At 48.8% G+C, this 15292-nt stretch overlaps 2 protein-coding genes across 2 annotated transcripts in view; both read right to left on the reverse strand.

Moving 5' to 3' along the window:
- Positions 1-15292, reverse strand: part of MPP1 (MAGUK p55 scaffold protein 1) — an 894076-nt gene that overhangs the window by 563991 nt on the left and 314793 nt on the right. The window lies entirely within an intron of this gene.
- LOC309559857 (uncharacterized protein) overlaps positions 1-15292 on the reverse strand; it is a gene marked incomplete at its 3' end in the record, with an annotated part of 183408 nt that overhangs the window by 163977 nt on the left and 4139 nt on the right. The window contains exon 2 of the mRNA XM_082263282.1: positions 3822-3977. Within this exon, the coding sequence (XP_082119408.1) occupies positions 3822-3959 (138 nt within the window). The 5' untranslated portion in view covers positions 3960-3977. The remainder of the gene's footprint in view (positions 1-3821; positions 3978-15292) is intronic.

Genomic DNA, 15292 nt, shown 5'->3' on the forward strand with positions numbered 1-15292 from the left:
GGTCTGTGAAATATGGACGCATGGAAACCCTATTTTCCATCCGTCTGGAGGATGGGATGGGATCGGATGAGAACGGACCGCCTGTCCCCATAGAGGATAGCGGGGATCTGATAGCACCATCTCTGCACACGGTGCGCCCTTGTGAAAGGGGCCTTAGGGTACAAGCACATGAATGCTTTCAGGCCCAGGGAGCCTCATGTGACACATACAAGTTGGCCTTAGACGTGCATGGCTGCAGGTGATTGCGTAAATGCCAATGCTCTTTTGCATCAGTGAATACCCGCACATGCGCAGATGGCATATTTTTTCAGAACGAACGTCATCCTGAAATATGTCATACTCACAGGTATACAGTATCTCACAAAAGTGAGTACACCCCTCACATTTTTGTAAATATTTTATTCTATCTTTTCATGTGACAACACTGAAGAAATGACACTTTGCTACAATGTAAAGTAGTGAGTGTACAGCTTGTATAACAGTGTAAATTTGCTGCCCCCTCAAAATAACTCAACGCACAGCCATTAATGTCTAAACCGCTGGCAACAAAAGTGAGTACACCCCTAAGTGAAAGTGTCAAAATTTGGCCCAAAGTGTAAATATTTTGTGTGGCCACCATAATTTTCCAGCACTGCCTTAACCCTCTTGGGCATGGAGTTCACCAAAACTTCACAGGTTGCCACTGGAGTCCTCTTCCACTCCTTCATGTCGGCATTACAGAGCTGGTGAATGTTAGAGACCTTGCGCTCCTCCACCTTCCATTTGAGGATGCCCCACAGATGCTCAATAGGGTTTAGGTCAGAAAAAATGCTTGGCCGGTCCATCACCTTTACCCTCAGCTTCTTTAGTCTTGGAGGTGTGTTTGGGGTCGTTATTATGTTGGAATACTGCCCTGCCGCCCAGTCTCCAAAGGGAGGAGATCATGCTCTGCTTCAGTATGTCACAGTACATGTTGGCATTCATGGTTCCCTCAATGAACTGTAGCCCCACACCATGACACTCCCACCACCATGCTTGACTGTAGGCAAGACACACTTGTCTTTGTACTCCTTACTTGGTTGCCGCCACACACGCTTGACACCATCTGAACCAAATAAGTTTATCTTGGTCTCATCGGAGCACAGGACATGGTTCCAGTAATCCATGTCCTTAGTCTACTTGTCTTCAGCAAACTGTTTGCAGGCTTTCTTGTGCATCATCTTTAGAAGAGGCTTCCTTCTGGGACGACAGCCATGCAGACCAATTTGATGCAGTGTGCAGCGTATGGTCTGAGCACTGACAGGCTGACCCCACCCCTTCAACCTCTGCAGCAATTCTGGCAGCACTCAGTCTATTTCCCGAAGACAACCTCTGGATAGGACGCTGAGCACGTGCACTCAACTTCTTTGGTCAACCATGGCGAGGCCTGTTCTGAGTGGAACCTGTCCTGGTAAACCGCTGTATGGTCTTGGCCACCGTGCTGCAGCTCAGTTTCAGGATCTTGGCAATCTTCTTATAGCCTAGGCCATCTTTATGTAGAGCAACAATTCTTTTTTTCAGATCCTCAGAGAGTTCTTTACCATGAGGTGCCATGCTGAACTTCCAGTGACCAGTATGAGAGAGTGAGAGGGATAACACAAAATAAACTCCCCATTCACACCTAAGACCTTGAAACACTAACGAGTCACATGACCCTGGGGAGGGAAAATGGCAAATTGGGCCATATTTGGACATTTTCACTTAGGGGTGTACTCACTTTTGCTGCCAGTGGTTTAGACATTAACCACTTAAGCCCCGGAAGATTTTACCCCCTTCCTGACCAGGGGGTATTTTGCGATTCGGCACTGCGTGACTTTAACGGACAATTGCGCGGTCGTGCGACGCTGTACCTAAACGAATTTGACGTCCTTTTTTTCCCACAAACAGAGCTTTCTTTTGGTGGTATTTGATCACCTGTGCGATTTTTTGATCACGCGCTATAAACAAAAAAAAGAGCGTCAATTTTGCAAAAATAGCAATATTTTTCACATTTTTTTATATGAAATTCCCACCAAAAAAAAAGTAAAAATCAAAATTTTTTAAAATTTTCGGCCAATTTGTTTTATGCTACATATGTTTGGTAAAAAAAAGCGTATTTTGATTGGTTTGCGCAAAAGTTATCGCGTTTACTAACAAAGGGAAAGATTTTTGTAATTTTTGTTGTTTTTTTTTTTTTAACGCGTAATGGCGGCGATCTGCGATTTTTTTTGCGGTACTGCGACATTGGGGCGGACAGATCGGACCCTTGACTGACATTTGTGACACTTTTGGGGTTACCAGTGACATTTATACAGTAATCAGTGCTATATATATGCACTGTTACTGTAAAAATACACTGGTTGTGAAGGGGTTAACTTTATTTGGAAGGGAGGGGCTGTGTGTATCCCTAGGGGCGTGCTTTCTACTGTGATTGGCTGTGGCTTGAGCTGTAAGGACACTGATCAACGGATCTACATACTAGATCCGTTTGATCAGTGTCTTTACAGCGAGGAGAATGACAGGCAGCTTGTTTACACAAGCTGCCTGACATTCTCCCTCTCCCCCGCCGATCGCCGAGTGACCAGCGGACATCGGGTCCGCTGGTCACACGCGCGGGGGGGGGGGGGGGGGGGGTCCGTGACCACGCGGGGGCGCGCGCTCGCTCCCTAGACCCTCACAAGCTAGTGACGTAGCCCTACGTCACTTTGCCTGTGAGGGGCTGACTGCCGACGTAGATCGGCGTTAGGCAGTCGGCAAGTGGTTAATGGTTGTGTGTTGAGTTATTTTGAGGGGACGGCAAATTTACACTATACAAGCTGTACACTCATTACTTTACAATGTAGTAAAGTGTCATTTCTTCAGTGGTGTCACATGAAAAGATAGAATAAAATATTTACAAAAAATGTGAGGGGTGTACTCACTTGTGTGAGATACTGTAGGTTGCAGCTTACCAGTCCAGATATGATGGTTGCATTATTTTCTTTTTTCTTCTCCTAGGGTCACAAACTTTGTTGTGGATTCCTACCTTTTGTTATTCTGAACAAACAAACAGGATTTTGCCATACATATTAGACACATTACGGGAGTTATTCTTGATGGCTGTGTGAATGCTGATGCAATTACACTACAAATGTATAAATAGACCCCATGGTGTGCAAAAACTTTCCATTCTGCCCTGCTGTTCTGCATTTTTTTAATTGATAAACATTACATAGAGGGTCTATTTATGAATAAACTCACCATGTCAATGTCTCAGCCATTACAAAAAATACCCTGTGACGTGTCTAATATGTTTTTTCCCCATGACCATCAGCTCCATCTAGTGACCATAATGCTGTATTTTCCTGATTGCTGTATTCAGAAAAAAAAAAAACTCAATAAGGCCACTAGATGGTGCTGATGAGCATAGGAAATAAACATCTTAGACACATTACGGGGGTTATTACTGAATGCTGATACCGTCACAATGCAAATGTATAAAGAGACCCCATGGTGTGCAAAAACTTTCCATTTGAATATAACAATTGGCCTGAGGGCTGGATCGGCAGGAGAATTTACCAGCTCAGCTCCCACACCTGTATAGTCCTTAAGCATCAGAACAATTCTTACATATTCGTTATAGGCCTATTATTTATGTCTGGTGATACTGGGGTCACCTTGTGTAGGTCAATCTGCTCTACATAGCAGGAACAAAATTTAACAGGGGCTCTAATGCTTTTCCACCTATTAAAAACTAAAGAAATAAACATTTTTGGCTTGACGTACATTCTAATTCAACAATATAAGATCCATTTTTTCCAACTGCTGCAAAAACACATACATACCATCTGATTACTACTGGTGTTCCCTTGGTACTGGCTCCATTTTTCTCCATTCAGGCTATAGAAGACAATATATTGGGATATGTACAGAGTAAGGAATTTCTGTCTAGCGCCTTGAGTTTGCATGGCATGAATCACCATTGGTGCCAGAAGTTCCACCTGAGATAATAGACAATGAAACAAAAGTTTTTGTTTAAAGCTTCTTATCCTCCAGATTTACAGGGGGCTTCCTAAGCAGTATTAGCCCATTTCCCTGGACTATATACATTAATGAAGCCTCATAGGTCTTGCGATATTAAATTCCCTACAGTAGGATGATCTTCTTCTCCAATGGTCCAAAAGGAACATTATTGGCTAGCACTCCTAAGTGAAACTTCATTTTTGGGCCCCTAGAGGCTCCTTCCATAATGAGTAACTATGCTCAGCATTTATGCACATTTTGGCACGCTTACCTTACAAAGTCCTCTCCTCCCAAGAGGTCCCCATTTTTACTCTGTCTTGGCCTTTCTGAGTTAGGAAGTCTTAGATGGAGATCCATTTTTAAGCGCAACTTCAGGCTCCAAACTCCTCCCCTGAGGCTTTCCCCTTTAACCACTTAAGCCCCGGAGGATTTGGCTGCTCAAAGACCAGGGCCTATTTTGCGATTCGGCACTGCGTGACTTTAACGGACAATTGCGCAGTCGTGCAACGCTGTACCCAAATTAAATTGACATCTTTTTTTTCCCCACAAACAGAGCTTTCTTTTGGTGGCATTTGATTACCTGTGTGATTTTTATTTTTTGCGCTATAAACAAAAAAAGAGTTTACATTTTGAAAAAACAACAATATTTTTCACATTTTTTTTATATGAAATTCCCCAATAAAAAAATGTAAAAATGAAAATATTTTAACATTTTAGGCCAATTTGTTTTCTGCTACATATTTTTGATAAAAAAAATTGCAATAAGTGTATTTTGATTGGTTTGGCAAAGATTATTTAGTTTACTAACTAAGGGAAAGATTTATGTCACTTTTATTGTTTTTTTTTCAACTAGTAATGGCAGGGATCTGCAATCTTTTTTTTTGCAGGACTGCGACATTGCGGCAGACAGATCGGACCCCTGACTAACATTTTTGACACTTTTGGGGGGAACAGTGACATTGCTACAGTAATCAGTGCTATAAATATGCACTGTTACTGTAAAAATGACACTGGCAGGGAAGGGGTTAACTTTATTACTGATCAAGGGGTTAAGTGTGTCCCTAGGGGCGTGCTTCTAACTGTAAAGGGGCGTGGCTTGTGATGTAACCACTGAGATATACGGTCCTACATAGCAGGATCGTATGATCTCTGCAGTTACACCAGGGAAAATGACAGGCGGCTTGGTTTACATCAGCCTCCTGCCTTTCTCCCTCTCCAGCAGGAGATCGCGAGTGGCCGGCGGACATCGGAGCCACCGGTCACTCGCGCGGGGATCCCTGTAAAGGAGCGGGGGCAGGCGATCACCCCCTATTGGCTCGCGGGCGAGTGACGTACCGATACGTCACTTTGCGCCTCAGGAGGGACTGACTGCCGCCGTATATGTACTTGCGGCGCTCGGCAAGTGGTTAAGATCTTTATGGCAGAAATGGCATCCTTTTTATATATATATCTTTTTCTGATTTTCTCTATTTCATCTGGGTCTGAAAGTCTTGGCTGGCAAACTGCTTTAAAACCCAACCCCAGGCTTCATTCTCCTCCCCTGAGGATCCCCCCTTCAAAGCCTCTATGACAGCATTGTATCCTTTTTTTTATATACCCTTTGTTGATGTCTTCTAGCCCATACGGGTGTGAAAGTCTTGGCTTAGGATCCGTTTTAAAGCCCAAATCCAGGCTGCATGCTCCTCCCCTGAGGATCCTCCTTTAAAGCTTCTATGACAGTATAGTATCCTTTTTTATATGTACCTTTTTCTGATGTGTTCTGGCCCATGTGGGCCTTGAAGTCGTAGCTAGGGATCCAGTTTGAAGCCCAACCCTGGGCTTCATGCTCCCACCTAAGGAATCATTCTAAAGCCTCATATCTTTTTTTTTTTTTTTTTATAAATACCATTTCCTGATGTCTTCCAGTCAGTCACATGATGCGCCAAATTATTTTCATCTTCTACTGACAGTACATTAAGTGAGCAGAAATATTTATTTTCTAACCTGTGCAATCATTATGTTCCCTGACAAACCTTGGTTAGCAGTGTCAAGGGATGCTACTGGGAAAATGTAGGGGAAAATGACACAGGTTTAATGCGAGGTTCCAGGCTATCTTTTCTTAGCAGAGAAAGCTGTGTTTTTGGTTTTCTCCGGATTCTGTAGTCCCGGATTGGAGCCTGGAGCTTGAAGGTTCCAAAGTGTCTTGGGTAGGACGGAATCTTCAATCCTGTGTCCAGATTTTACCAGGTGCCTGCAGCCTGTGTGAGCACATAGGTGTGTCAGGTCTTTATATACTCAAGCCTGAGGATAGCTCAGAGCTTTCAGTTTAGAGAACACTCCCATAATTGAGATAGGAGACCTCACCTAGGGTTCAGAGAAGCCCCAGCTCGGAGCCAATAGACAGAAGGTCTCGTCCCAGGGGACAGAGGTGCACCAGCCAGGAGCCAATAGACAGAAGGTCTCAACCCATAGGACAGAGGTGCTTCAGCCAGGGGCCAGAAGACACGAGTTCAAACTCAGGGGTCAGAGGAACCTCAGCCAATAGACAGAAGGTCTCCTCCGAGGGGATAGAGGTGCTCCAGTCAGAAGCTAAGAGACAGGAGGTCTAACTCAGGGCTCAGAGGAGCCCCAGCCAGGAGCCAATAGACAGAAGGCCTCATCCCAGGTGACAGCAATGCTCCAGCCAGGAGTCAAGAGACAGGTCTCAGCCGGAGGTTAAGAGTTGCCCCAGCAAGGCGTCAGGCGCCCCAGGGTCTTACCCAGGGGTCAGAGGAGCCCCAGCCAGCAGCCAGGAGACAGAGGGTCTCACCTAGGTGTTCAGAGGAGCCCAAGCCAGGAGGTCTCGTTTCAGGGGTCAGATGGACTCCTATTGGGGTGTTAGGAGAACCCGTATTCAGAGGCTAGGGGTGGGCCCTGCAGCAGGGTGCTGCAACTAAAAGCTAAGTGAGCCAAGTGAACCAGGAGAGCTCAGAGAAAATGGTAAGAAGAGCAGCGGTGCTTCTGACAAGGGAGCCAGGTGTCTCAGCATTTTCATTTGACTTTTCATGTTTATGATGTGTAACAAAGGCTCATTATAACTGAAATGTGCAGGTTTACTAATGCATTATCATAGTTAATCTTTATTGCAAGAAGTTCCTTTTTTTCTGCCACAAGATGGAGCTTTATGAACTTGGATTATTCATCAGCTAGGAGGATTGCATTTTGGGAGTTGTGGTCCCAGTCAGAAAGAACTCCAATGGTAAAACAACCCAAACGGACTTCAAAGACCAGTCTGCTGTTGTATGGGAGGGGGTTATATAAATTAGAGAACCAGGGAAGCCAGAGGGGAGTCTGGGAAAGGAGACTGGTGTGTGAAGAAGCGCAGGCCCTGTCTGGGAGAGAGACAGGGAGAAAGATAAAGTAGAAGACTGAGCCTTACAGTAGAGACAGTGCCTGTCAGTTCCGAAGAATGGGTAAAGCTGCTGCCATCTCCCAAGACAAGCCAGAGTCCATCTCACCATGTGCGGGAGCCAGCGTTCACCCTGAGGCCTTAGTCCTGGAGAAGCTGGAGACCGAGACCTGCTGATTTCTGCTGTGACGCTGCTGAGTCTATCTAAAAGGCTGATGCTGCATCACAGAGGTGCTGCTATCTGAATGCTGCAGAGGTACACCTGGAATCATTTCATCTTAACCACTTCTGGACCGGAAGATTTTCCCCCTTAATGACCAGGCCATTTTTTGCGATACGGCACTGCATTATTTTAACTGACAATTACTCAGTTGTGCGACGCTGTACCCAAAAAAAATGGATGTCCCTTTTTTTCCCCTCAAATAGAGCTTTCTTTTGGTGGTATTTGATCACCTGTGCGATTTTTATTTTTTGCTCTATAAACAAACAAAAAAAATTAGATTTTTTACATTTTTTTTTTATTGGGGAATGGTTTATAGAAGTAAAAAATATTGTTTTTTTTTCCCTAAGTGTCGCTCTTTTTTTGTTTATAACACAAAATCGAAATACCGCAGAGGTGATCAAATACCACCAAAAGAAAGCTCTATTTGTGGGAAAAAAAGGTCATCGATAGCATTTCGGTACAGCGTTGCATGACCACGCAATTGTTAATCGCAAAAAATGGTCTGGTCATTAAGGGGGGTAAAACCTTCCAGAGCTGAAGTGGTTAAACTTCTTCAAGAGCTCCAATGTGGCTGGCCAAAGATTTACTTTGAAGACTGCATTAGAGCGCTTGTTACCCTGTTCAGTCTAGAGTTCATAGTTATTTTACCGTCATTGCATTGTAGCCTAGGCCCTAGCCTTCTCACTGTAAGGCGACTGAGTGCCAGTTCACACATATGCGATGTCAGACATCGCATATGATTCGCACTGCACTGCTGTGCAAATCACATGCGATGTCTGTGCGATGTGGATTCAGCCATGCAGTTGATGGTCCATGTACCGTAACGGACAGATCGCGCAGCAGGCTCTGGCTGGCACTCGATCTTAAGAGGAGATCGTCAAGATATCCCAAGACCGCAATGCCCTGTGCCCTCAACAGGGCCAGAACAGGCGCCAGCACCTTGGTAAAGACCCTTGGAGCCGAAGCGAGACTGAAAGGTAACGCCACAAACTGATAGTGGTCCTCCGCTATGGCGAACCGAAGATACCTCTGGTGACCCTCGAAAATGGGGACGTGCAGATACGCATCCTTCAGGTCTATAGAGGCCAGGAATTCCCCTGGACTCAGGGAGGCCACCACCGAGCGGAGAGATTCCATACGGAACTTTCGAACCCGCACAAAGCGGTTCAGAGCTTTCAAGTCCAGAATCGGACGCACCTTGCCCTCCTTTCTGGGCACAGTGAACAGATTGGAATAAAACCCCCGGAACCTGTCCCGATGTGGCACCGGGACGATCACCCCCTGGGCAAGGAGGTCCTGCACCGCTTGATGCAGGTCCTGCAGACGCCCTGGGGTCAACTGAAGACCTGAGGGAAAAAAATCTGTCCGCTGGCCGGGAAAGGAATTCGATCTTGTACCCTGATCTAATGATTTCCTGAACCCACCTGTCCAGAATTTGGAGCAGCCAAGGTTGGAGGAAACTGCGCAAATGGCCCCCCACCCCTGAAACGGGTGAGGGTGCCCCTTTAGGGCGAGGCGGATTGACCCGCCGCACCGGCACCGCCGGACTTCTGTTTGCCTGTCCAGGGCTTCTTCTGGCTACCCTGGCCCTTGAAGGGCTTGCCCTTGGTTTGATTCCGAAAGGCACGAAAGGACCCCTGGTTGGGTCGAGAGTTGGAACCCCGCTTGCCACGAAAGGACTTGTGCTTCGGGTTCTGGGGTAGCATGGTGCTCTTGCCCCCCGTGACGCCTTTTACCAAGGTATCCAACGCCTCGCCAGAAAGGCGAGAACCAGCATAGGGAAAATAAGCCACTGTTTTCCGTGACGTCTGGCCAGCCGACCAGCTCTTCAGCCAGATCAGTCGACGGTTAAGCACCACGACACTAGAGAGGCGTGCTACCAGAGGGGCCTCATTCAAGGCCGCATCGCACAAATACATGACTCCTTGGTGAATTTGATCCAGCATAGCCAGCCTGGCAGGTGGGGCAGAGTCAGACACGAGGTTGCTCTTAAGTACCTTAATCCGTCCAATCAGCCACCGCCTGAGCCACCAGAACGGACAGGAAAACAGGTTTGAGCAAGGAACCCGCCACCGTGTAGGAATGGCGGGCTAGAGACTCCAACCTGATGTCCATGAGATCCCGAAAAACCGGGGTATCCTCAGTAGGAATCAAGGTAGCCTTGTTCAACACCGCCACAGTGTGATCCACCTGTGGGGGCACACACCATCGCGATTCCGTAGCCGGTGCAAAAGGATAAAGCAACTTAAACCGACTAGGTACCATGAATGGAAGTTTTAAAGTGCGCCACAGTTCATTAACAGTGTAATGAAACTCAGCGGGACAGGGAAAAACCTGTGCCGACTTGCGGGTCCTGTGTGTCCCAAATGAGAACACAACGCCCGGAGGACTGGGCTCATCCTTCAACTGTAGAGTTTCATTTACAGAAACAATCAACTCATCCATGGTCGCGCGTTCTGCAGGCGACCCTGGGGAAGAATCATCAACCCCCTCTACCTCCGCCTCCCCCTCAGACCCCGGCGGGTCCAAAGATGAGCGAGACCCTGAAAAGGGCACACCCGCCGCAGCAGCCATATCACCATCTGAATCAGAGGATAGAGATAATCTGGGCCTCTTCCTAGCAGCACGTTCAGCCATCAGCCAAATCAGGCACAACAGGGGCCGCAGCACAGGACTGTGGCCCCCCACCAGATCTGCAGGGAATTTGCTGTCCTGAGATTCCATCGCCCCAAGGAAAGTAACAGTGCAAAAAAATTGGTACTGTCCCTTTAAAACCGCTGCGGAATGCGCAGCCCACCACTATATGCACAGTGACAAACAACCCCAAAAGGAGAATAAAACTGAGCCAGAATGACAAAAACAGAAGGGTATGGAAGAGACAGCCTGCAGAACCCACAGAGTGTTACCACCTAGATCGCTGTACCAGAGGGAAAGGAAGTGATGTCATTGGAGGCTGAACTTAAAGCTGCAAATGACCAAGGGAAAATGGCTGCCCATAGAACTCAATGGGGGACTCAGGCAAAATGGCCGCCGAACATGTGCATGGAACGATCGGCCTGCCACACACAAGATGGTGCCGAATGGCGCCAAAACAGCATGCAAATCAGCCCATAGTGAAGCCAGACATGCTGCCCAAAACAAAGATGGCGGACCGCGCGGTTTTTCCCCGCTGCGGCCCGCCGCAATACACAGTCTGCACCCCCAAACACACACCGAAGTGACACAAGGGAGGGGGCCCCCAAATACATACTGCACAGCAGCTGCATCAATAAAGACCCCCACAGGGATCGCAACAGGGAGCCCACAGCGACACAGACATGGGGAACACACAGCAACACAGGACTGCCACCCCAGACAGAGGCCCCACACAGAAGTACTTACCTGTACCAGATGGCGTGGGGTGCCTCTCAGAACGGAAAGCCGCTGTCCCCATCTGACAGGGAATGCCGTTTGCCAAGGACATTGCACTGCAATATCGCAGATGCGTCCAGTGAGGTAGCCACCTCACAGCTGCATCCCTGCTGCGAGCAGGGATGGGTCGTTCATAATGCCAGGACGAACCATGGCCAAACGCTCGATGGCGGGCTGGGGGTCCCTCTGACCCTCTGCCCTGGAGAACCAGGGCAGCCAGTCCGATTCCCGCAAGAATCCATCTTCATCAAAAGAGCCGAATAGAAACTAAAGCTGACAAATAAACAGCTAATAGATCAAAGAAAAAACTGACATTTTTAAAGAAAATTAAAGAAAAAAAAGATTAGATAGGCTGAGACCGGAGCCCCAGCACAGGGAAAGCCTAACTACTCCTGATGCTAGGCAGAAAAAAAAACTGGGTTGGGAGTGTCACTGCAAGGGAGGTATTGACTAGTGGGACAGCCCCCATGGGTGTGTATATGCAAATGTCTTTGTTCTTTTGACTAAGTCTTATGCCTAGCTACTCCTACGGAGCGGAAGTCCATACCCAATAGTGATGACTTAGAGGTGGCGGCGACTGTCGGAGGACGTAAGAGAAAACAGTATTTTTGTAGGAACTTACCGTAAAAATATTTTCTCTGAGTCCTCTGACAGTCGCCGCCCACTCATACAGTCTTCACTTATGGGTATTGTCCTTATCCATAGGGGTAAACTAGATTTTTGTTAAAATCATACATAAAAGCATTTGCATGTACACACCCACAGGGGGGCTGTCACTCTGGACCATACCCTCATGCTAGCAGCATTCTCAACTCAGGCTGGTAGCAAGCAGTATATAGATCCAACAACCCCAAGAGGGACGGGGGCGGCGACTGTGAGAGGACTCAGAAAATAATTTTACGGTAAGTTCCTACAAAAATTCTGTTTTCTCTTACGTCCTGACAGTCGCCGCCCACTCATACAGTCTTCACTTATGGGACGTCCCAAAGCAGTGTAGACTTGAGGGGTGGGAACGCAACCGCCACAAGGGTAACGCAACACCCAGGTCAGAGAAGGAACCTTATCGCCAAGATAAAGGTAAAAAAACACTGTGTAACAGGAAGCTCAACAGGAGCAACAAACCCCAGGAAAGCAAAAAACCAGGGGGTTAATCCCCCAACAGGAAGGGACAGACGCAAAACTGTAACGTCCCCCTAAAGTACAGCCGCACTCAGAACTGTGCGGCCAAAGGAGGCATCGGCCGACTCCAAAACATCAAGTTTGCAAAATATGGTAAAGGTATGCACGGCCGAACAAGTCTCTGCTTTGCACACCTGGGACACCGACGCCTGATGGCGAAAAAACACCCCAGACACACTCACCGCCCTGGTAGGGTGTGCCGGGACAGGGAAAGGTGGAACCTGTTCCCCAAGCGAATAGGCCAGTACAATCGTCTGCCTGATACATTTAGAAATGGTTGCCGCAGACGCAGTCGTACCCTTCCGAGGTCCCTCAGGAAGGACGAAGAGAGAATCAGACATTCTGAAGGATTCAGTAGACGACAGGTAGACCCTGAAGGCCCTGACAACATCCAAGGAATGCAAGGCAAACTCCTTAGGGTGCTTAGGCTTCCCACGCAGCGAAGGCAAAACAATATCCTCAATTAGATGGAAAACAGAAAACCACCTTAGGAAGGAAGGATTGATGAGGTCGCAAGACCACCTCGTCCCTAAGGACAACTAGGTAGGGAGAGCAGCAGGACAAGGGCGCCAACTCCGACACTCTGCGAGCAGATGTGATAGCCACTAAAAAGGCAACTTTCCATGACAGTGCCAGCAGAGAAAACTCCCTGATATTTTCAAAGGGAGGACGTAGGAAAATGGACAGGACCAGATTCAAGTCCCAAAGAGCTAACGGCGCCCTCCTAGGGGGAGCCAGATTTTATCAAAAGTGCGGATCAAGTAATTTGATGCCAGAGGGCGCTGGAAAAGAATAGCCAGCGCTGATATCTGACCATTAACCACGGGCAGCGCCAAACGCTGATCCACACCAGATTGCCGGAAGGCCAACACCCTCACCACTGAAAAGGAGCGAGGATGGAAACCCGGAGATTCACGATAATAAATCTTACCAGAAGAGGCCTTCCTAGCCTTCAGGAGGGTAGGAATGACCGCCGACAAGAGACCTCGATCTCTCAGGACCTGGCTTTCAACAGCCACGCCGGCAAAGCCAGCGACCGTAAAGCAGGATGGAAGATCGGCCCCTGCGACAGCAGATCATTTCGTGAGGGGTGCCGCCAAAGAGGCTCGACGACCAGTTGCATGATGTCCGCGTACCAGGACCAGCGCGGCCAGTCTGGAGTCACTAGGAACACCTGCTTTTGGTACCGAGGCCAACCTGCGAAGGAACCGGGACAACAAGTGAATCGGAGGAAAGGCATAGATCAGACGATACTGATTCCACGGCACCACCAACGCGTCCGAGGCGTCTGCCACAGGATCGCGAGTTCTTGCCACGAACCTTCCCACCTCATTGTTGAGACAAGACACGAACAGATCCACGTTCGGGGATCCCCATTGTGCACACAGCATCTAAAAACACCTCCGGGCATAGGGACCATTCCCCTTGGTCCAGGGTATGGCGGCTCAGAAAGTCGGCTTGCCAGTTCTCGACACCCGGAATGTGAACTGCCGAAAGTGCAGAGACCCGCGTCTCGGCCCATGACAGAATCTTGGCCACCTCCTTGGCCACCGGGCACTCCTGGTGCCCCCTTGGTGATTGATGCATGCCACCGCAGTGGCATTGTCTGTCTGCACACACACAGGGTGGTCCTGCAGACGACCCGACCAAGGCAAAGAACATAGGTTGATCGCTCTTAGTTCTAACACATTTAACGGCAGAGAGGATCCCTCTTCCGACCAAGTGCCCTGGGCAGACAAAGTGCCCAGAATACCACCCCAGCACGACAGGCTGGCATCCGTGGCGATTGCCGTCCATGGAATTGTGCAAATAGAATCGCCTCAAAGGCTGACACCATCAACCCCAGGACCCGCATGCAGGTCCTGAGTGATGAGGAATGTTGTCCCCAAGGGGCCTGACCCCGCTCTGTAGAGTCTGGAGTTATACCTCCGGCAGGAAGACTTTGCTTGAGCAGAGTCCAGAACCATCCCCAGGCAGGGCCATCTTACCGAATGGGCACGCTGGGCAGTTGCCCGGGGGCCCCACTTGCACCGAGGGCCCCACCTGCCTAGCGACCCAGCTCCAGCCAAGCATTGGTTCCGATTCCCGTGTGCATCCAGCCGCCGAACTTAGCAGGTGGCAAGCGCCTGTCAGCCCTGCACTGCTGTCCGGTCACTTGGGCCATGGAGGGGGAGCCCACAACTGCAGGAATGACTGTCCGCCTCCAATGAACAGGCACACACAGGACAGTCGAGTCTGACTCCCGTCGGTGTGTGTGTTAACCGGACCCACCCACTGAACTTGGAAGCTGTCATTAGCCTGGCACTGCTGTACCAATAAATATAATTAGCTTTTTTAGCCTTGAGGGTGATTGTGTAGGCAGGGCCCCAGTGAACTGCATTGCCCGGGGCCCTTTAATGCTCTTAAGATGGCACTGTCCCCAGGTAGGGTAGCCGGACAGAAGGGGACAACGTCGACTTCTGGAAGTTGAAGGTCCACCCAAACTCCTGGAGTATCTGAACCGTGGTAGCCAGATCGCATACCAAGGTCGCACTGGAACTCGACCTTAACAGGAAATCGTCCAGATATCCCAGGATTGCAATCCCCTGCGCCCACAACAGGGCCAGGACAGGAGCCAAGATTTTGGTAAACACCCTTGGGGCCAAAGCGAGACCGAAGGCAACGCCACGAACTCCTGCAATCTCGAATCGGAGGTACCTCTGATGATCCTCATAAATGGGGATGTGTAAATACGCATCCATGAGGTCGATGGAAGCCAGGAAATCTCCCCACCACCGATCGAAGAGATTCCATGCGGAATTTCTGAACTCGCACGAAGCGGTTCATAAACTTCAAGTCCGGAATCGGACATACCTTGCCCTCCTTTCTGGGCACCGTGAACAGATTCGAGTAAAAAACCCCGACATTTTGTCCCGAGGAGGCACAGGGACAATCACCCCCTGGGCGAGCAGAACCTGCACCGCCCGATGGAGATCGAGGAGACGATCCGGGATTCAATGAAGATTTGAGGGGAAGAATCTGTCTGTCGGGCGTGATCGAAAGTTGATCTTGCACCCCGATCGGGTGCAGCCAAGGTTGGGGAAAACCACGCACACGTCCCCCCCCCCACCCCT

The sequence above is a fragment of the Pelophylax lessonae genome, assembly GCF_965119305.1.
Source record: "Pelophylax lessonae genome assembly, chromosome: 7".
NCBI classification, from domain to species: domain Eukaryota; kingdom Metazoa; phylum Chordata; class Amphibia; order Anura; family Ranidae; genus Pelophylax; species Pelophylax lessonae.